This window comes from Diceros bicornis, chromosome 19, assembly GCF_020826845.1.
Source record: "Diceros bicornis minor isolate mBicDic1 chromosome 19, mDicBic1.mat.cur, whole genome shotgun sequence".
Classification (NCBI taxonomy): Eukaryota; Metazoa; Chordata; class Mammalia; order Perissodactyla; family Rhinocerotidae; genus Diceros; species Diceros bicornis.
The window spans coordinates 40,350,813-40,372,949 of record NC_080758.1 but is presented as its reverse complement, the minus strand read 5'-3'; the positions used below and the strand labels follow the sequence as shown (position 1 = coordinate 40,372,949).

The window sequence follows — 22,137 nt, the reverse complement described above, 5'->3', positions numbered from 1 at the left end:
AATAATATCAACAACAATAATTATTGTAGCTCACAAATACGTAAAGTCACCACTGTTATAAGCACTTGACATTTAATAATTTATTTAGTCCTCACAACTGTATTGAGGTAGAAGCTATAATCCTCTGTTATCCATGAGGAGGAGTCAAGTAACTTACTCAAGTTCACATAGTTGGTAGGTAGCAGAGCCAGAATTTGAACCTAGGTATTTAGGTTCTAGAATCTGTGCTGTTACCTCCTACATTATGGTGCTCTGCCCAATAGCAGAAACGAATGATGTCTGCTCAGATAATGGATGGTGGCCATCTCTTCTCTTTAAGCTTAATAAAATTTATCTCTGCCAGCTGTTAGGATCATTGTTATACCAAATTTTTCTAGTAGAGGCATTGAGAGGTTGAGGGCCGAGCAAGCTTTTGACAGTGTCATGTTATGAGGGATGGGGCAGGGCATCAAGGTATAGAGTCTGAGGCCTGCCACAAGGGAGGACTGGTAAACTCCCTTCAATTTGAGTGGGGAGCCTGAAGGGTTACCCCCAAGAAGGAAGGGTGAACCAGAAGTAGACAGGTCCCCAAAAGGCACTTTCTTTATTCAATCATCTGACATTTTTCATGAGGCTCAATCACTCTCAAAATACTTTAGATCGTCTTTCGAAAGTTTTTCTTTGTTCATCAGGCCCAAATCTACTTGACTTCAGTGACATCTTAAACATGTTCATAATATATGCCAAGGAATGGAGATTTAGTAGAGTGGAACACCAACCAAGGAGGAGGATGTTGAATGCTCCAATTGTCCTATTTGTTTTCTGTTACTACCCTTCACTCAATCCCAGTTCTCAAGGAAGATCCCTCCCCGACTCTGCCAGCTCTCAGCAAGCAGGTTGTGATGGAGAAAGCATCTGGCTTATTGTACTCCCTCAGGAAAGCTGACCTCTCAACTCTACCATGCTGGGTACAGCTAGTGGATGCAGGACATCCTTGACCTATGGGCAGTCCGTTTGGGTGTTGGCCAGGGAGCCATGAATTGGTCTATTGGAACTTTGCCAAAGAGATAAATATGAATTAAACCAATAAGATCCTCTTGCTGATACAGTGTGAATGTGAAAAATTTAGAGAGAACCAACAATTGATAGTAAGACTAGAAATTGGGGGACATTGAGAGAAAAGCTTATTATCAGCATCTACGAGACAGAGGAAGCCATTGGTCAGTAGAAGTTATGGTAACCCACGAAGAAGAGAAGTGGGCAGTGCAAGGTTAGTCAGTAGCAACAGGAATAGAAGAAACAGAAACAGGGATGAGCTTATAATCTAGTGAGGGAGACAGACATTAATCAAATAACCACAGAAATGGATATAAAATTGCAACTCTGATGAGTGCTGTAAAGAATGCTATGTGGTGTTACGAGAGCCCACATTAGAGAGATTAGACCAAGTCTGAGAAAGTCAAAAAATGATGAGTGAGCTGAGATCTGAAGGACAGACAAGTGTTAACCAGGCAAAGAACCAGAAGAGAGCATTCCAGGCACAGGAAATAGGTGCAATGGTCCTGTGGTTTGTAGAAGAACAGAGTAGTTGAGTAACAAGTAAGATGTGGTTGAGTGTGGGGCAAGATGAGACTAGAACAACGGGTAGATTGTCTAAAAAAAGGGATGACAAGAATTGAAGAATTTAACATTTAATGGTTGGGAAGAGGAGGATGAACTTAAAAGGGAGACAAACAGGAGCAATCAGGGAGGGAGAGGATAAATCAGGAGATGAAAGTGTGTTCATTGGATTTATCAACATGGCAGTCATTGGTAACCTTTACTTTGGGGTCCTTGGTTGGGACTTTGGTTTTGAAAAAACAGGTAGCTGCAAGTATAGTTTAATTCATATATGCTTTTATTTTCCCACCCACCTCCCTCAAAAGAAAAAGATAAGCCCTTTCCCCCAAAATTCCAGATTTGCAACACGAATACAACAAGTAAGGGATCTGGAAAGGTGCAGGACCATTTGTATAAATTTTGTTGCATAGACACAGCCTCCCTGGTGCTTAGAAAAACAACTGTTTTGTAACATGCAAAAGAGTCCCCTGGAAACTTGTATGTGTTCCAAGAGCAACCTATTTGAAGGATAAAACTAGAAATTAAGAGAATATTTGTCTTTACTTTCAAAAAAAATTTCATCCGTATATCAAAACTGTGTGTTTAGGGAGATGAGAACATAACGAGTAGGGGGATACTGTGGTTAAGAGAAGGAAAAGAAAAGAAGGGCTGGAGTAAGACTTGTTTTAAAGAAGGTGATTCAAATGAAGGCACGGATATACATCCCAGCCACCAAAATGTATCCTATATGGCCTGTCGCCTTGTGTGTTCAGCTCTTTTGTTGATTGTTAGTTGCACAATGAATAGATGACTTCATCAGGCGAGGTCTGATGATTCCTAAATGATCCCCCTCAAAGACTAGAAGGATTTCCTGGTCTGGAAGTGCATGAATGACTTAAATTGCTTTTCCCAATGGCATTGTCTTTGCACTTGCCCATAGTGACTCATCTGTTATTGGGCTGCCCAGCTACTTAATTGGCCCCGTCTGTTCCCTCTGCCTTGATTAACCCAAGTAACTGGATCACCAGCTAATGTCATCACTTTACTGCTTGTAGATCCTTTGGAGAGTTGACCAAACAGATCAGAATATCGATTCCAGGAGTAACTGATTCTTAAGAACTTAATGTTTTATCCTTGCCCTGTCTTTCCTATCTTTGAACTGTTAAGCCCAGCATGGCTGACAAGCCATTATGATACATTTCATGGTCACCATGTTTTCTCATATAGGTCTCTATAAATGCCTTTGAGGTCTTTTGAGTTGGGCAAGATACAGCTCCTTTCAATTACTCTACTGCTCACTCTTTAAAATTGGAAACATTCTCTTATTCTTGGAGGGCCTGGGGGCAGAGAAGAATTTGTACATATAAAATGCTACTCATCTAAACAGGATGTGGAGATTTTATTAATTATGTTGTGCTTTGACATCCTTGCTGGAAGAGTGCTTTGTAAAAGTAGAAGGAATTTTTAGCACTTGTCGTTTCATACAGAGATGGCCATGCCAGGATGGCATGGAGACTGGGCATTGTAGCCACATTCCCTTTGTAAAACTCAAAGTCCTAATTAAATATTTCTGATCCTTCTTCTACATATTATATAGAAGACAGGGAAGGTTCGTGCTCAGATAAATAAGTGAATGAGCTGATCTTTTATGTAGGGTTCTGGAGACTTCATACAAGTGTTTATTTTGCTATATTCTGGATTCTATGGGAAATGAATAGGCTTTGGAGTTAAATGGATTAGGAACCAAACTTCACTTGGACAACTCAAGGCTTTAAAACATTGTTTTAGAGATAAATAAGCTTATTTCACACGAAGATCGGGAGATATAAAGGGGCTAATGCAGGAAGTGCTTAGTACCGTGCCTGGCATGCAGTGGGTGCTTGAAAGGTTAATTACCTTTTTCCATGGGCAGTAGTTCTCAGCAGCCTCAGTAGCACCTCAAAATCATCTGGAGAGCTTGACAAAATTCCATGCCCAGGCTGCACCCCAAACCAGTTAAATCAAGATCTCTGTGGATGGGACCAGGGTTGAGTTTTGGTTCTCCCAAAATGCAGCCAAGGAGACTCAGATGTCTTAGAAAGAGCTGCCATTACCAGCCCAACCCCAAGGCCATGCATGGCTGTGTTAGGTGCCTGATTGTGTCCTGGCTGAGTCATGCTCCTTGGTTGGACATGGAAAATAATAGATGGGCATATGTTGTAGCCTCTTGTTTGTCATGATTACATCCCAGCAGATACTGAGTGCTCTGTGCTCGATAGTACATTTTGTGGGGGTGATCTGCTCTCCTGACAGCTATCTGCTCCCAAGTGCTCACTCAACTTGAGATTAACCCCACTCTCAGCCTCACTCCTCTCATGAGGGTGGATAAAATCACGGATGAACCCATCCGGGCAGATGACCAGTATGTAGCCATTTTCGTTTATTCAGATTTCTAGCTCTGCTGACTTGAGAGACGGGCTAGGTTAACGGAGACCACAAATACTTTAACCTTCTCTCCAATGCTGTTAAAACAAAAACAGCTGGGGCAGGGGAAGGAAAACAAATAAAACACAAAGAATCCCACTACAAAGCTTTGCAGTCCCCTAATAAAAACAATCGTCTGTGGCGTTTCCAAAAATATGTTGGGGACAATGCAATCTCCAGAGGGCCAGAAGGAATATGCGGACAGTGGAGACTCCCAGAATGACCTGTCAAAAACTAAAGAAAGAAAATTTCTTTTCTGTCAAACCATTGGTATGTAAAAGAAAAGAGAAAGGCATTTCCCCCTGTAAGACTAAGTGAAAGAGGCGGATTGGATGAACCTGTGAGCCAATACTAATGCCACTATCTATTTTCTGCAGACTTTGCAAGCTCACTTTGTAGCAGAGGAAACGTGAATATGCCCAGATGCCACAGGGTGACTTATTTGATTATTTCCCAGGCTTAAAAATGCACATACAGAAATACACACTGCTCTCCCTCCTTAAATTGTTTAGCACACCACCACTGTCAGAATACAGACTGGACGACCTCAAACATACTCCTAGCAGCATTGCTTGGAAAATGTGGTCCTTTTCTTTAGAGGTGGGAAGAATCTTTCCATAAAACATATCTCACAATTTAAGAAATCAATCTTTCTGAAAAATCAAAGTGATATTAAAGGATGCCTCCAGTGGTCTAAGAATGCCTAATCTCCCTGTCTCTTCCCCCTTCTTTGTCTACCCGTTCACCCTTGGCTTCTCCCCCTGGCATGGGGAGGGGGCGGAGGGCGGGGGGTGTTGGGGAGAAACTTTGGAGTAGAATTTCAATGCGGCAGCAGGAACCCAGCGTCTGTTATTTTAAGCTCTGGACACCAGACAGGACATTTTGTTTCCAACACACTCAGGGGCAGAGAGATCTCAGTAAAGATCAAGAGGCTACGGAGCGGCAAGAATCATAAGAATCACATTAGCAGTGACAAGCTCCCCAGTGGGATGGAGAAAACAGTGTTTGGAGTGGTTTGCTGAGAGGAACGCACATTTTTATCAGGCACTGAAGCGCTCTCTTTTGATGTCCAGATTCCAAGGTTACGGCATGTTTTATAGTCACATACACATGTTCCAAGGACTGTCCAGGCTGCTCAGTCATGCCCCTGTGGAATGCATGCAGCAGCAGGCAGGCTGGACATCAAGGGTGGACGGCTGTCTGCAGGCCTGATTTCAAGGGCTCCAGGAAGACACTTTTGCCTCCACCACCCTACCCACTGCTCAAATACATCTCAGGGGTTTAATCCACAAGGAGAGTCGAGAATGGACATCTCTTGTGCATCTACTATGAGACAGGTACTGCGTTTTTGGGCCCCCTTCACAGATGAGGACACTGAGGCTGGAGACCATTCATGCGTTACCCAGCTGACCCGGAAACTGGCTGTGCCTATGAGTTTATCAAAGTCTGCTCTCTGGAAAGAAGCTGGTAAACTCATTCCTGATGAAGTGTGAGTCCCATGATTCATGGATTCATACATTTCACAGATGACAAGCACTCGCTATGCACCGGAGCCAGGCCAGCAGCTAAGGTGGAGCTGGAGATGAAAATATTCTGAGGCTGTTTGGAAAGACATGATCTAATAGCAGATAGGGCAGATGTCAAATAATCCACAAGTGAGAAGAGTCATAAGACAAATGAATACTTACAGAATGAATTATAAGATTTAATGTTAATTTGCATTTAAATAGAGAGCAGTATCTTAGCAAGTCACTAATTATGGAATTTTACACATTAAATGGGGTAATTTGAGAGCCTAGGGGCTTTCCGGGAACCTTGTAAATCAATGATTCTTAGAGGACTACACCAGTCTTCCGGGAGTATTTTTTTCCTAGAATACGCACCGTAAAGCCCCTTCTGTAGAGATTCTGCTCCAGAAGGACTGACATGGACCTTTTAGAAAAGATCCCTGGGTAACTGTGGTGTGCACCCCCAGTCAAGAACCACCGTCTGAAGTCATAAATTATATTGTGGTTATTGATTCTACAAAGATAGTAAAGCTAATCTTAATTGAAGACACCAGAGAGCAATTTTGTTTCAGAGTATTTTTATACTCAGTCAACAGATGTGTGTGTCAGGTTCCATCTGCCCTTTTTTTTTTTCTATGAAGAATGGCAACTCACTCATCATCTGAGCCTCAATTTACCGTTCTGTTAAATGGGAACGATAATGATAGCTGCTGCACTTATTTCCCAGACTTTGGGGAGGATACTATTTAGTACCTATATGTGCAGGTGGCTGTTGTGTTCAGTGGAGGATTAAAAGATGACTATATCTACTATTTTCAAGGAGCTTATAGAGTAGAAAATTAATGTAATCATAACGGAAGGTAGAAAACTGAACACTCTATGGAAGACATGCTCTGGGAGTTTGGAGCAAAGACCTAGAGGTGGTAAGTTAACACCTTGTGCGTGTAAGTTTGGAGGTGGGAGCACTGGGGGAATGGGTAGCTCCCTTGCCTACAACGTTTGGATTACAGTCGTGAGAAAGATCAGTGGAATCAGACCATTGAGAGCTGCGAATGTCATCCTAAGAGCTAGAAGTTTTGGGTGGGTAATAGGGATCTGCGGCAGCATCATGACTGGGAAACGCCATGTTCTAAGGGGGTTTAGGAAGAGGAAGCTCATAGAGTCTAGTGCATGGATTAGGAGGCCAAAGTGGCAGCAAACATCTGAGGTGGATGAGGAGACGTGTGTCAGCCACTGTTCTGGTTTGCAGCCAGAAGGCAAAGAAGGTGGCAAAGGATAGGTCCTGTGCTGAGTAGCTGGATTAATGGGGTCCCCTGAAAGGGCTCTGAGAAACAGCACAAATGAAGTGGCCACTAGAAAGCCCCATCTGAGACAGCTGCCTCTGTGATTCAAACCTCTGGTTTTCAAAGTGTTTGCTGGGGAGGGTGCACTGAGAAAGCCTCAGGGAGGAGGGTGCGGGGAAGGACTGAGAGAGACGCTCAGCAGGTGGGAGATCAGACTTTCCCCCAACCCGCCTCCACTACAACAACAGCACATGGCCAAGAGCTCAAGGACTGTGAGCCCAATCTCCTGGGTTCAGAATCAGCTCTACCATCTTGGGCAAGGTACTTCCTCTTTCTGTGACCCAGACTCTTCGCCTGTAAAATGTGGATAATGACAATGATGACACAAATGATAACAACAGTGCCCATTTCATACTGTCATGAAGATTAAATACTAAGCCCTTAGAAGATTGTCTGGCACACAATAAGCCCTATATGAGTGTTGCAAAACTAAAAAAAAATATTTTTTTAATAAAATGGACTTCTACGTACCTTTCACTTGAAAAAAATTCTGTGCTTCAAAAATATTGAAAATCATTCATTTGAACCAAAAACTGGACTTACTTGGATTTGCCCTCTAAGGTTGGACCCTGAGATCAATGTAAGTGACCTGTGCCACTTACAGCCAATCTGGCCGTTCCTGTGTACTCCTCAGTCTTTTTGGTGCCCAGGACACATCCTCTGATATCTTCTTATCTACTAGAATTAAGTGTTCACTAGAGTCATTTTCATTCTCTGTATTCAAGTCGAAGCATATGACCACCGGCAATCTAACTACATAAGGTCCTCCTAATTGACAAAGGTAAAATCAATTTTAGGGACATTAACCAGTACTTAAGACCTAATCAAGTGAGTCCTTAGAAGGGACAGGGCTCCTCCTGAAGAAAGAGCTTCAAGGAGACAGAGAGGGGCCTTACGTGAAGGAGATTCTCCATTGCTGGCTTTGAAGATGGAGGGGGCCGCGTGGTCAGGAATTCAGAGTCTCTAGGAGCTGAGAGGGGCCCCACTGACAGCCAGCAAGGAAACAGGGACCTCACTTCTGCAAACTCAAAGAACTGGATTCTGCCACACCCATGTGAGCTTGGGAGAGGAGCTTGAGTTCCAGAAAAGAGGGCAGCTGCTGACACCTTGATTTCAGCCTTGTGAGAACCGGGGGAGAGGACAACGTGTGCCCAGACTCCTGACACCAGGAGACTGTGAGATAATAAATGGGTGTTGTGTTAAGCCACTAAGTTTGTAGTAATTTGTTAGGCAGAAATAGAAAACTAATACATTCTCTGTAGCCCAGAGCACATGCTGGGCTTCTCCAGGCACAAATCCACCTGCTTAATCCTCCCCAGCTGTGGCTGTAGGGTAGCTGATTTTCTCCACAAACTTCTCCAGACAGCAGTGGGGCTGGGGTACGGCCCCGCTGCATTTGGGCGTTTTGCTGCTTAGCTGAAAATGAACCCTTGATGGGAAAAACAAAGATCAATGTGGAACAGCAGCTCCCTTCACTCTCAAAGATGCTACAGCTGGAATCATGTTCTTTCCTTCTCCAGTTGTACTGAACTGACATGGAATTCCCTGTGCGTTACGTCACAACTCCCCCATCTCAGAGTCCATCCACACAGAGGAAACAAAAGTGAAGAGGAAGCTTCTGTAGGACTCATGGCGTAAAAGGATCTCTTGTTTGTAGGACGGGTGCAAGGAAGTGGCCACACAATCCTTTTGCCCCATACCATCTAAAAGACAAACAGATTCTCTTTACACTCTTGCTAGGGAAATTTTTTAAGGCCTTCAAAGTAAGTGCAGAATTCACTGAGCTGCCATAAAATTCTACCCTTGGCTAGCTCTTAAGGTAACGTAAATGAAGAGACAGAAGGTTGTGGAACATTTTGCAAGCCATTTCTGCACAACCAGACAAACTTCCCTTCCTAGCTGGAGTTCAGTTTGTTGGCTAATTCTGTGTTTATAGGATAAAGCCAAGTTGTCCTACATGCACGTAATCAGCAATAAGGCAGAGAGGCAATGCCTGTCACTTCACTTGCTAACCCCAACCTTAGGTCCACACACAAGAAAGACCAGGTAGAACTTTTTTACCCCCCAGCACAGGTGATTAATCACGGACGGAGGCAGCCCCTCAGTTGAAAGCCAGCAGAGCGTAGCACCCGCCATCTGTTTTGTATTAGCTATTGCTGAAATGCCAGCGGCCTGAAACCATTTAGAAAACGGAGCTCTCCGTGCTTTCCGTCTCTTTCTCTGCCTTGCTCTGCATCTCCAGCTGGTAACCAAGTGGCAAATATATTTAGGAAGTAGCAGCTAGTTCCTCCCTCAACAATGCCATGGGCCGTCGACGCCAGGACCCTCAGACGGTACATTTTGGGTGGAATTCACTGTGTACTCTTGTGTTCACTGAGGGACTTTAGAGGGACAGAACTACCATGTTGCTGCATTTGAGGGGAGAAAAGAAATTGTAGGAAGTCAATTTTGTCTTCGCTAAACTCTCCACCGAGGTAGATGCTGAGAAATGGGGGAAGACTTTTTAAAACCCTGTGTCCAATTATCATAGTTTTATCTCCTCAATCATAATCCTTTTTGGTTTTCACTGTCTCTTTCTCTCTCTGAGGAAGAGACAGAATTCTGTGTCAAGGTCAATTAGCAAGAACAGCCGCAAGGTAAGCTTGATGGTGCGGATGGCTAAGTGTAGTTTGCAGCTACAAACAGCTTGTGCTGAAGAAAAGCAACTTAAGAGAGAAGTTTGTGACTGTATCTCATGTCAAATATCAACAGTAGGAAAGTGAGAAAATCCCACTCTTGAGAGCGATTTGCTGTCACCTAGTGTACTTCTTTCTTTCCCCTCTCAAAGCCCTAAATCTTCCTAGTCACTCCTCTTTTTTTAAACCTATCAAACTCAAGTGTAAAAATATGTGTGCCCTGTTCCAGGGACCAGAGCAAAGGTCCAAGGTCACAGCTGGAAGGTGCTCGTGCCACTTTCTCCAAGTCCATGTCGGGTTAGAAGCAGGGTCAATACCTCACCCGCCAATCTCATGATACAATTTCACAAATGATCAGGATGAACAAAATAATCCAGACAAAATGATTTAAAAATGAAGCATGGTTGTATTTTCCAGAGTGAATGCATTATATATTTTAAGTCTCACTCTTTTTTCCTTTATCTTACGTTTCTTCTCCAGAGGATAAGGAAGAGAAAAATGGTTGAGATTCATAAATTAATGAAGTTACTTGAAAGACCTTGCCATTTTAGTCAACTCCTTCTCCTAATAATTGAGTAAAGAACAGAAATTTAAGCCTTTGGAAAAATTTTTTAAAAATGCCACATATGGTACATAATGAATTTTCTGCAGTGGACTTACCCATGACATCATAACAACAGAAGCACACAGCTTTTAGTGCTTCCCAAAGGAGATGAAATGCTTCAAGAACTGTTGAGCAGGATCGTATTTTCATACTAATTCAATCTTGATATGAGGTCGCTAGTTTTTTCTCTCTACCTGGGCTCAGAATTCAGTCCTCTCTTGTGACTGGTTACCTTGACTAGTCAAGTGCTGATGTGATGAACATCAGAGGTTCGATCCTTATTCACACCTCCAAGCTCCCTTTTAATCTACAGTCCCAGAAGATCCAAACTGTGGCTGAATGAGAGAGTTGGGATGACTCAAAATAAACCCATCCAATTTAGATAACTAGCCTAAATGTCTATGTTTTTAAATTGCACGTTTTAAATGGCAATTTACAATTTTCTGATAATGATGCAATTTATCATTTTCTGTCTTATCACATCCCCTCCTTCCAACAAAATGTGCTGTATGTCTGAGAGTGTCTTACTATTTCCAAAATACACATTACTCCTGTTCTGGCCCGACTTTAAGACCTGTTGCAATTTCATGCCATTTTAATTTCTTCTGAGAAAGCATTATGCCCAGGGTCCATTTTCTGCCTCCAAAAAGCACACAGCATTGGGGGATTTAGCAACATAATAATGATAAAGATCTCAGTGCCTGCCGTGGCCTGGGACTCGGTTCTGTGAAAAAGAAGCAGAAGCGGTTGTAGTAAAAAGCAGACTAGAAGCCCTGAGAGTCCCTATAAAAAGAAAAGAGATGCATCTTCAGTCCTTTGGACTTGGTTTTCCTTAGCCACCTTCATTCCATTCCAGTTCGAGAGTTTATTTCCTAAGTCAATAAGGGAAGATCGGGAAGTTGTCTAAAATATACAATGTCTTCTTACAGTATACGTCCATCAGCAAGTCTGGGGAAAGAATGTCTTGGGCTGAAGTTAAGCAGTGTGGCAAAGACTAGCTAGCTCTTCACCAAAGCCATTTCCTCCTTCTAGGCAGACAGTAAACTTCATTTTCCAGGCTCCTTTGTGGTTAGGCAAGGTCGTGTGACTAAGTTATGGCCAATAGAATGTGGGCAGAAATGAAATGTGCCTTTCCAGTTATGGCCCCTGAAACTACCATGCATGTGATCCTCTGTGCTCCTTACCCCTTTGTGGCAAACTTGGAAGACATATGTTGAAGCTGGAGGAGCCACTAGATGGAAAGAGGCTGGCTTCCTGGAAGAGAACTACCTGCCCAACAGGAACACTCATTTTGGACTTTCTATGAGCAAAAAATAAATTTCTATTGTGTTAAGCCACTGATTTGTTGGGGTTTGTCTGTTACAACAACTAATTTACCTTAACTAATACCAGCCTTATAAAGAAAGATACTATGAAAAATTTTCAAGGAATCAAAATCCTAAGGCCCTCCACTTTTCATTGGCTGTATGGTATAAAGGGAAACTAATTTTTCTGTGGGAGTTTTAGTTTCTCAAACTCTCATTACTAGTTACAAAGAAATGTCACGAAAACATGAATTTTCTTGATTGAAAAAGATTCTAACTGCAAATCATCATTAAGAGAGGGGAGAGGCGGGAAGGAGACCCCTCCAACATACTCATTGGAAAATGCCATTTTGGATGCTTAAGAATCAACCTACTCTCCTCTGTTTTAGAAACGTACTTCGACTCGGACAGAGAGGATTAGTTGGTGCCCAGTACTTGCTGATTACTGTGTATAAAAAAGTCAAATGCACTTTTGAGCTTTGGATGGTGTCTCCATAGGAAACCTCAAGTGAGGGATTCAGCTAACTGCTTAGATGATTAAAGGAAAAACTCCATTTTTGCTTCTGCTATTTGGGTAGCATTGGCTTGAATTATCCAGCTTACTCACCTCTATATTAGATGGTGTCTAGACAAAGCCTTAGTATATGCAATAATGTAAAACCATTCATTTATCAAAAGAATAGAAAAGGAACTCTAGATTTTGGCCCATGTGTGTACTCATCAAAGAAGTGATTATAACTCCAGTATTTGAACCAAAATAATTCTATAGGTAACCACTAAAGAAATGATATTGTACTGGTTTATGGATCATGATTAGATTCCAAGGCTTGTCCAGAAAATCTGCTGAGTCCCAAATCCAGTCATTCAGTGTTCATTCATTCACATATTTGATACTTAAGGCACAATTAATTAATTAATCACTACCTATTTGGAGGGCTGGGTTGGGGGGTATTGACTAACATAATAGGAACAAAAAATTGCATGAGATGGAGGAGGGAAGGACTATTTTCTGACTGTGGCCATCAAGATAGGGCTTAGAAGGCTGAACAGGGGTTCAGGAGATAAAGAATGGGTATAGTGGATTGTTGGGAGAGATGATGGCCTTCCAGATAGAGGAAATACCATGAGCACGCATAAGGGAGGGTCCAATGCCTGGTGAATAGTTGATAGGATATGGCCAAAGCTTACACTGAAGGGGGTCATTCATTCACCAACATATACTGCTTGAGGCTGGGGAGAGTGTCCCTGCCCTCATGGCTCTTGTATTCTCCTGGGAGACAGACAAAAACCAAGGAAGTGCGTACATAATTCCAGGCGGTGATAAGTGCTATCAAGAAAATGGCGTAGAATAAGGGAGTAGAGAGAACCACTCCCAAGGAAGGGGTGATATTTTAGAAATGGGGTTAGGGAAGGTCCCTCTGGGTTGGTGGCAGGAACTAGAAGGGTCACTCCAGCATGAACCCCCACTCCAAGCTGTTCTGAGTCCAGATTTTATCTGGGCTGCAAGTTGGTTCTAAGCCTGTTCTGAGAGATGACCTTGAGTAGCAGAAAGCACAAGGGCATTTGTGTCTGGGGTCAGGAGCAAGGAAGGCCTGTGTGGTGGGTGAGGGGTCAAAAATGAGGAAAGGTGGCTGGAAAATCAGAGAAGGCCCCAACTGTTTTCTCTAATTTTGTAGAGAGATTCTCTCTTTGTTTGTGGAGCTAAGAAAAATCTCATCAGTGAGGATTTTTGACTTATCTTTGTTTTTAAATATTATCTGAACTTGTTCAACTAACAGAATATACACCATTTTTTCATTGCTTGTTCCTTTTTGCATAGAAACCAAAAGTCATCTTTAGCTCCTCAGATGTTTTCGGTGAATAGAACCAGGGACTTTTGCAATGAACGGTTAGAATACTCAGTTTTAATTTTAAAATAGGCAACATCACCATAAAAGAGTGACACCATAATATAACGAAATGTAGACTAAGAAGACATCACCTCAATTTAGGAATGGAGAACCCTCCTCCCAGAGGCTGATACTCAGAGGAAAAAAGAAGAGCCTTCACTCCCCAGCCCTGCCAAAGGCGATATGTGATGTGCAAACAGAATTTGAGGGCCGAGGTAACAACTTCCTCACAGATGTAATGTTTTGAATACTTTCCAAGCCATGTAAGAAATAAAATCTCAGAAAAATTTAGTGTGAGGAGGCCCTCTGTTGGGGAGCATGTCTATTTAATACACTTCCTCCTCAGGTCTTGGGTCGATCACATTTTTGATTTTCTAAAGGGCAAAGGAAGCTAGAGTTCCTTGTACAGGTGCAATGGCTAGGGGTACTTAGCTCTAATTTGCAGACTCAGTTTCCCCATTCTTTTCTTATTGGCCTTCCTGCTAAAGTTCACCAAAACCTGGGTTTCCATATTCTGATAGGCTTGTGAAACTTTTTCTTCATATTGAAAGTGGAGAATTGAGGTAATTGTATTTAAGTTTGTTCGATAATATCTAAGATGATTGAGAAATATGAAATTGAAAGTATAGCAAGAACCTTAGTATCTGATATTCAATAGACGCATCAGGTTGCATAGACCATCTTTTTTTTGAAAAGTGCCAATATTATTTTGACACTGTCATCAAAATTCTAACCACTGTAGCAGGAAAATTAGTAGCCAACAGGAGGGTGATGATTATAGTGCAAAGTCAAGCAGACTCCACATAATGATAGGAAAAGCCACTCTTTCCAAGTTGTGAATATGAAATATTTTGTCATAATTTATTTTAACTTAAACTTAATTTGTTATAATTTAAACTTAGCAGTTTGCCCATTGGGGATCTCCTTTATCACCAAATGGATTCTATCTATGGAAGATGCACTGAAGAGATAAAGAATTTAATTATTGTGGATAGTACCCTGTCTACCCCGAGAGACAAGAGTTATTAGAGAAACGGCCTTATCTCTGCCAGAAGTCTACTATCAAATCAAATAAGATAATCAGTGTTGCGACCATGAACTCTTAATGACTTTATGTACTTTAAAAAAGCATAGGACAGCACAGGATTAAGGAAGAGCCTGTTGTGAGGCACATGTACTTCATGAGGGCATAAAGCTCTTGGTTATTCTTGATATCAAAGTGGTCACAGGGTTGGCGAGCAACAGGTGAGCTGCTTGCAGGAACTGAGTGAACAGTGTTGGTGAATCACACGGGTTTAAAGTGGATCAAAACGCATTTCGTTCTTTTCTTTTCTGGGTATTCTCTTATTTTTGTCCATTCTCCTCCTCCTTTGCTGCTAGGTCCTCTGCCCCTGTCTGCACTTGCCAGAATTCCATCCTCTGTTCTCTTTACTGTCCCTCTGCACAAGTATGCATCCCTTTCCCTTTCCTTTATGTAGAAATGTTCTTCTCAAACTTGATCCTATATGAGAATCACCTGGATGGATGGTTAAACCAGATTGCTGACCCCGCCCCCAGAGTTTCTGATTCAGAAATGATTGTTGTAGTTCTCATAAGCTCCCAAGTGATGTTGATGCTGCTGCTCCAGGGACCACACTTTGAGAACCCCTGCTGTAAGATGATTTATAGTCATTTGCTCTCTCCCATCAGGCACTCCTATCACTTCATAATTGGGAACAAGAGGGCAACTTTTTCAGACATCAGTGGTGTTATAATTAGCATATAAATATAATGAGCAAAACTGGACATAAGCATTGGCAAGAATTCCAAGGAAGAGGCTGATCTAGGTGAGCAAGTTCAGTCACTGAAATGGCTGATATTAAGCATCCAGAGATTTTGCTTGAGTCTTTTGATGAAAAGATGACCCTAAACAGGTATTTTATCAGCATCTGTATCGTGGCAAATGCATAGTTGGGGCTTAGCACACTTCTTCTTCTTCTTTTTTTTTTTTGTGAGGAAGATCAGCCCTGAGCTAACATCCATGCCAATCCTCCTCTTTTTGCTGAGGAGGACTGGCCCTGAGCTAACATCCATGCCCATCCTTCTCTACTTTATATGGGATGCTGCCACAGCATGGCCACGGCATGGCCTGACAAGGGGTGCGTCGGTGCGCGCCTGTGATCTGAACCTGGGCCACCAGCAGCGGAGCATGCGCATTTAACCACTATGCCACTGCGGCCGGCCCCAGCACTTTTTAATTCAACTTTAAAATATGTATTGGAGACCTTCTATGTGTCAAGCACTGAGCTGATTGCTGGTCTATATGATAATGGTTTCTATCCATAAGAAATCCACAATCCATTAGTGTTTGATGAGCACTGCAACAAGCATTTCTGAATCAGATGCTCTGGGGGTGGGGGTCAGCAATCTGATTTCACCATCCCTCCAGGTGACTCTAATGCATACCCAAATTTGAGAACCATGTTTCTACATAAAGGAAAGGAAAAGGGGGGCATATTGTGCAGAGGGAAATGTTATGAGGACAGAGGATGGAATTCTGGAAAATGCAGACAGGGAAGAGGCAAAACAGAAAAGGGAGGAAGAACAGATAGAAAATTGAACAAAGAACAAGAAAAGAAGAGCATCTTCACAACTAAGGGAAGACTGTTTGCAAAGGGAAAATGAGGTGGAGAGGTGAGTTAAATCCAGCTAAGAACAGCCTGTAGGGTAGGTGGGAAGGGGCGGCCTTTGAGGGAGCAGAGTCCATGGAACTGAGCAGAGGACAGTCTGAAGCTGCTGAATGCTGAGTGGGGAGCGGAAGGGGGAAGCGGGCAGAACAAGATATTCTTTTGAGAAAATTTGCAGCAATGAAAGGGATGAGACTTGGTGGCTGTTGAAGAGAAAGAAGGGGTAAGGAAAGCTTTTTAGGATGAAGGAAATGAATAAGTTCAAGGTTGAGAAAAGGGGCCAGTGCCTTTAGAAGGTAAAGGGAGAGAATCAAGCACAGAGATGTAGAGATGTGCAGGAGATAAGGGTCATTTATTTGCCGAGCTAAGACGAAAAGAGAGAAGGATTCGATCTTTCAACAAATATTTGTTGAGTACCTGTAATTGCCAGGCACTGTCCTCAGTGTAATGAATAAAATAGACAAAATGCTTGTTTTCCTAGAGTTTACATTCTAGTGAGGGAAAACAGAAAATGAGGAGACACACATATAATTTGTCAGGTGCTCATAAACGCTGTGAAATCTAAAGCAAGGTGAGGGAAATTAGAAGGAAAGGGAGGGGGTGCGATTTAGGATAAGGTTGCTCACCTAATGAGGCTGATTTTGAGCCAAGATGCAAGGAAAGTGGGGGAGTGGGCCTTGCAGATATTGGTCAGAAATGCTGTTCTAGAGAGGCCAGCGAGTGCAAAGACCCTCTGCAGGAGCTGTTCCCCGCATTCTACGAAAAGCAAGGATGCCGGCTGCTCGGAGTGGACCAAGCAAGGGAAAGAGTGGTGGAAAAATGGAAGACCATACCATGAGAAGCCTTGAAGGCCACAGTCTGGACTTCATACTGAGTAATATGGGAAGCAATGAAAAGTTCTGAGTGGGGGGGTGATATGGTCTGAGTTAAATATTTTTTAAATGATTTTGGCTTCTGTATAGATAGCAAGTCATAAAAGGGCAAGAGAACCAGTGAGGAGATCATTCAGGAGGCTACACCAGTAACCCAGGTGAGAACTGATAGAGGTGGCAGAGGAGCTGCTGAGAAGTGACCAGATTCTGGATATACGTCAAAGGAAGTGCTGCAGGATTTGCTGATAGAGTAGCTATAAGGTCTGAGAGAAAGAGAAAATTCCAAGATGGGTAAAAACTGTTGGAAAATTTGGAGAAGGAAGGGAAGAAATCAGATGAGTTAAAAATAACAGTAACCGTTAACTTTTATTGAGTGTTTACTATGTATCAAGCATCATGCTAAGGTCATTAATTATATTACATCATTTAATGCTCCCTACAACCCCAATTTACAATGAAGGCACTGAGGCTAAGAGATGGTAAGCACCTTGCCAGTCATGGCGGGCCAGGGACTGGATCTCATGCCAGAGCACACACTCTTAATCCTCCATGTGATACAATCTCTGTTGTCTCTGAGAAGTGAAAGATTCCCCAGAGTTGGGAAAAGGAGGGTAGGGAGGCAGGGCCAAGATTGGGAGTTCAAAAAGAATATTGACTGATTAACCAAAAAATATGCATCAAAGCATTAAATAAATAATAATAAGATGAACATTGACAATGCTCTCTTTAGGGGAGTCATTGGCATGGTTTGGGGCTCACGCTCTTGTGGCTGCTTCATCTAGATGAAGAAAATGACTGAGCTGCAATCTTTCTGGACCTGCTCAAAAGTGATGTCAATCACTGAGGGATCCCTTCAGCTGCCACAACTGGTGTGGAACTGCTTCCTGGCTCCCAGTCCTATGAGATAAACATCCTCTAGATCTTGTTGAGCATAAACACTGACCTGAAATCGAGTAGGCCAGTGGAAGTTGAGTCATGACATATTTATTAAGCTGAGCACTAGGTTTGACACTCAGAGGAACACCAAATTAATTCAATACACATTTCTTGCCCTTAAGGGGCTTACAACATTGCTTTGGCTGGTGGACCACCCAACATCCATTAGGATGGAGAAACCAAATCTCCACTTTGGGCTCATTGTGTTGCACGAGTGACAGGCCAGGAGATGAAAAGTGCCTCTGTGCATGTGGAATGCACGCGTGGCCTGCAGCCCCTCAGCCTGTGTGCATTAACTCCACGAGAAGCCTGGCTGCGGAGTGAAGGTAGCTGTTTGTGCATAAACATTGTCATTTCACTGGGCCTGCTATTTCATCTTTGAACCTTGGCTTCAAAGGAACACTGACCTTATTCCTGTAGCTCGCCTGTCTTTGAAGCGTTTGGCTTCGCATTGCAGATTAAAGTGAAGACATTCATCAAGGAACAGATCTGGCCCACTACTCCCCAAACTCGACCCGAAACAAAGCTTTGAAAGGCTCCAATCACAGTTGCAGCAGTGGGCTGAAGATGAAGGCTCAAAGCGGGGCGCTGTTTCTCAGATCCTGTAAGGCAGCTCTGGCATGACATAGTGCATCTCTGAGCTTTGGACGACTTTACCCTGAGAATTGGTCTATCTTGGCAGAAAGGAGTGAGTTAATGCAATATTCCCAACCTGTCCTGTTCATTTTATTTAAAGCAGGCATTGTTGTAAATGAGGCCAGAATGATCATTCACTATATGCCTTTGAATTCTTCAAAAGACATGTCAGGCAGAACCATCTGAAACTTGGCTGATGGTTCTGTCAATTTTCTTTTCTACTACTTTCCTTTGTTCATTCTTTGTAAAGAAATTATCCCAGCTTCTCCCTGGTTCTCCAATCTTGGCTTTAAGAAAACAGACTGTAGGGGCCGGCCCGGTGGCGCAAGCGGTTAAGTGCGCGCGCTCCGCTGCGGCGGCCCGGGGTTCGCTGGTTCGGAACCCGGGCGCGCACCGACGCACTGCTTGGTAAGCCATGCTGTGGCGGTGTCCCATATAAAGTGGAGGAAGATGGGCACAGATGTTAGCCCAGGGCCGTCTTCCTCAGCAAAAAAAAGAGGAGGATTGGCGGATGTTAGCTCAGGGCTGATCTCCTCACAAAAAAAAAAAAAAAAAAAAAAAGAAAACAGACTGTAGACATAGCCTTCTCTGTATTTTAAATTTTGTTTTCTCTTAAGAAGGCAAGAGAAGAGAGAAATGTTAACTGGGAGGTTAAAAATAATAACCAAATAATTCTTTAATTAGAAGGTTAAGAGAGAGAACCAAGGGGAATATCTCTCATGTCAGAGGAAGAAAAATTGATGATAGACGACTATTGAAGGACAAATGATAATATCTTGAAATGTAATTTTTCTGCAGATCTTCAACTGTGATCAGATAAACAGAGTAAGTTCTGTCTGGGATGAAGTGGTGAACCAATCCTGATTATAAAGTTGGGTAGATGGAAATCCACTGATTCAGATAACATATACACTAAAGGGTTGAAGAAATTGATGGTCATTATTGACACATATGCTAATTTTCAGGATAACTTTTTCCTAGTTATTCATCTTTAAAAGAAGACCAAAGGATAATTCTGGTCATTATAGGACAATTCATTTAACTTGCATTTTAGCTGAAATCTCAAATAATTGTTTTCCATTAAGAAACGCATGAAATTCAAGATCATTAATATGGCTTTGTGAGAAGTCAGGTGTTCAGACCAGTTCTTTCATACAAACTAATAGCTCATGTGGGAATGGATACAGCTCTATTTCTAGCTTCAGTTTTAAGAGGTTGAAAGATATCTACTTATCCATATCTGTACCCCTTAATTTACCACTCCACCAAATTTGGATATGGCCATGTGACAAGTTTTGGCCAGTGGACTGTAAGCAATGTGGTGAGTGTCACTTGCAGGCTGATGCTCCCTTGTTCTCTACCACGGCGACCATGGAGGCCATATGATGAGTTGGCCAAGCCTCAAGCTAGAAGCAGCCTGAGTCACTGCCTCCATGGAGGGGAACTGTGCAGGGAGTTGTCTGATTTGTGTTAGACTTGGTGCCAGCAAGAAATAACCCTTGGTTCTGTTAAGTTGCTGAGATTTTAGGGTTTATCTGTTACGGTGGCATAATTTAGCTTATCCTGACTAATGCAGGACCCTGGAGGACATCTAGTCTTTGCTCACTTCCATCATAAGAATGCTTCCTACAGCATCCCTGAGAAGGGGTCCAAATGCTTCTTGAACCTCAGGAATAGTAGCAAATAACGTAGCAAGCAATTATAAAATGCTTACTATATAAATTGCTTTCAGACATAATTTTAAGTATTTTATATATTTTAATTAATTCTCACAAAAACCTTAACTCATCAATATTATTTTCCTCATTTTACAGCTGGAGGAACTGAAGTACAGAGAAGTAACTTGTTCAGGGTTGAACAGAACAGATAAGTTAAGTCGCCTGCCTAAGGCCACACAGTGAGTAAGTAGTATCCCATGAGTCAAATCCAGGCAGCCATTTTCAGTTTATGCCCTTAACCATTGCACCACGCAGCCTTCCTAGACGGGATTTTCATTTCCTTTTCACACAGACTATACAATGAGAAAGAATCAAGAAACCCAAAAGGCAAGGTTGGAAAGGACTTTAGAGATCAATCAATCATTGCGTTTTACATGGAGGAACAAGATCACCCTACATGCCACTTTCCTGCTCTAGTGAAAAAGATAGGTCTGTCTTGGGGGTTTTCAAACCAGTGTTCTGGGGAGCACCAGGGCTCAGCAGAAGGGCCTCAGAGGCCGTCAGTACAGAGGTAGGTAGAGACACTAGTTTGACAAGATCAACCCTGTTCTAATCTGTTTTATATTGTAAGCTTCTGGGTAAAATTTGTATGTGAATAAAGTATTCTGCTACTTCAACAAAACTGAAAAATGATGGATCTCTCCATACTTCTACAGAAACAATAGGCTTGGAAAGTTTCACTAAAGAATGTGCAATGGCTTCACATCAGCTGGGAGGTGGGGCAGAGCACATGGATTGTATATCCCAGTTCTGGGGCCAGGATAATTATCTCCCACCATAAATGCACTCACTAGATTGCCTGGCAGGAAGGACTGCCTTATTCATCACTGTACCCCCATTGTGATATGCAGTGAAGCTCTACAAGTTGTATCTGAAATATAGAAGGAGAGTTCCAAGAGGCTTTGATGAAACGATTTTTTATAAAGAAGATTAAGCTCATTTGGGTTGAGCAAAGTAGCACACTTTGTCTGTGGTGACCCAGTGTCAAAGAAATGGCTGGGAAGTTATCATTGTGTGTCTTTTGCCCATATATCCTCAAATGGCCATGGTGAATTTCTCCTCCCCAACACTTGGATGGTAAAAAATAAATAAAAGGATTAAAAAAATGAAGATTAAATTGACTAATTTGTTCTCAGGGAAACATAAGTCACAGCCCCAAGCAAGCATAGGCAAATACACCACTATTTGCTTCATTTTAACACAACTAATTACACAAAATTATCCAAATTTGCTGATCACATTAAGAAGTGAATTAGAAAGTTTTCTTTTCTTTAGCAAAGCGTTTGTGTGTGTGTGTGTGTGTGTGTGTGCGTGTGTGTGTGCTGACAGCAGTCACTAGAAATGTACTAGAAAATTTTAGCACATGGCTTGATTTACAAATTGGGTTACATTAAAACAAAGGTGTATATTTGAGAAGGGAGGAGATCAAAGGGGCAGAAAGGAGACAGACACAGGTCTAGGACAGGAGTTCCTGGGAGCTTTGCACACTGCAGACCCTCTTACCTTGTGTGGTCCCATCCAGTCCCATGATGAATTTCATTGATCTGATGACTTGCTCTGCTATCGGGGGGCTCATGGCTACAGCATAAGCAGCACTATGTGAGTGAATCCGTAAGTAATCCACAAGGTCCTTTAATAAAGGAGAGAAATCCAAAAAGAAGGCAAATAAATCTCAGTGTTGGTGATGAGAATCACATCTAGTCCCATCCCCATCCACCATAGCACAAGACATTTGATTCTCGAACACAGTCCAATTTTAAATGGGCATCACCAAACCATTTATTTTTTCTATCCATTTTTCTTAGTCTCTTCCAAGGTATACAAAAGTGAGCTGCTGTAAATTTGGAGTTGAGATCTGTAAGGCAAAACCAGACGTGTAAAGGAAAAATGATTTCCCAAACCTTTGTTGAGTACCTAGCATGTATGAGCACTGGCTTAGCATTCA

At 42.4% G+C, this 22,137-nt stretch overlaps 1 protein-coding gene across 1 annotated transcript in view; it reads right to left on the bottom strand.

Moving 5' to 3' along the window:
* Positions 1 to 22,137, bottom strand: part of SPTLC3 (serine palmitoyltransferase long chain base subunit 3) — a 147,831-nt gene that overhangs the window by 15,467 nt on the left and 110,227 nt on the right. The window contains exon 9 of the mRNA XM_058563224.1: positions 21,696 to 21,822. Coding sequence (XP_058419207.1) covers positions 21,696 to 21,822 — 127 coding nt within the window. The remainder of the gene's footprint in view (positions 1 to 21,695; positions 21,823 to 22,137) is intronic.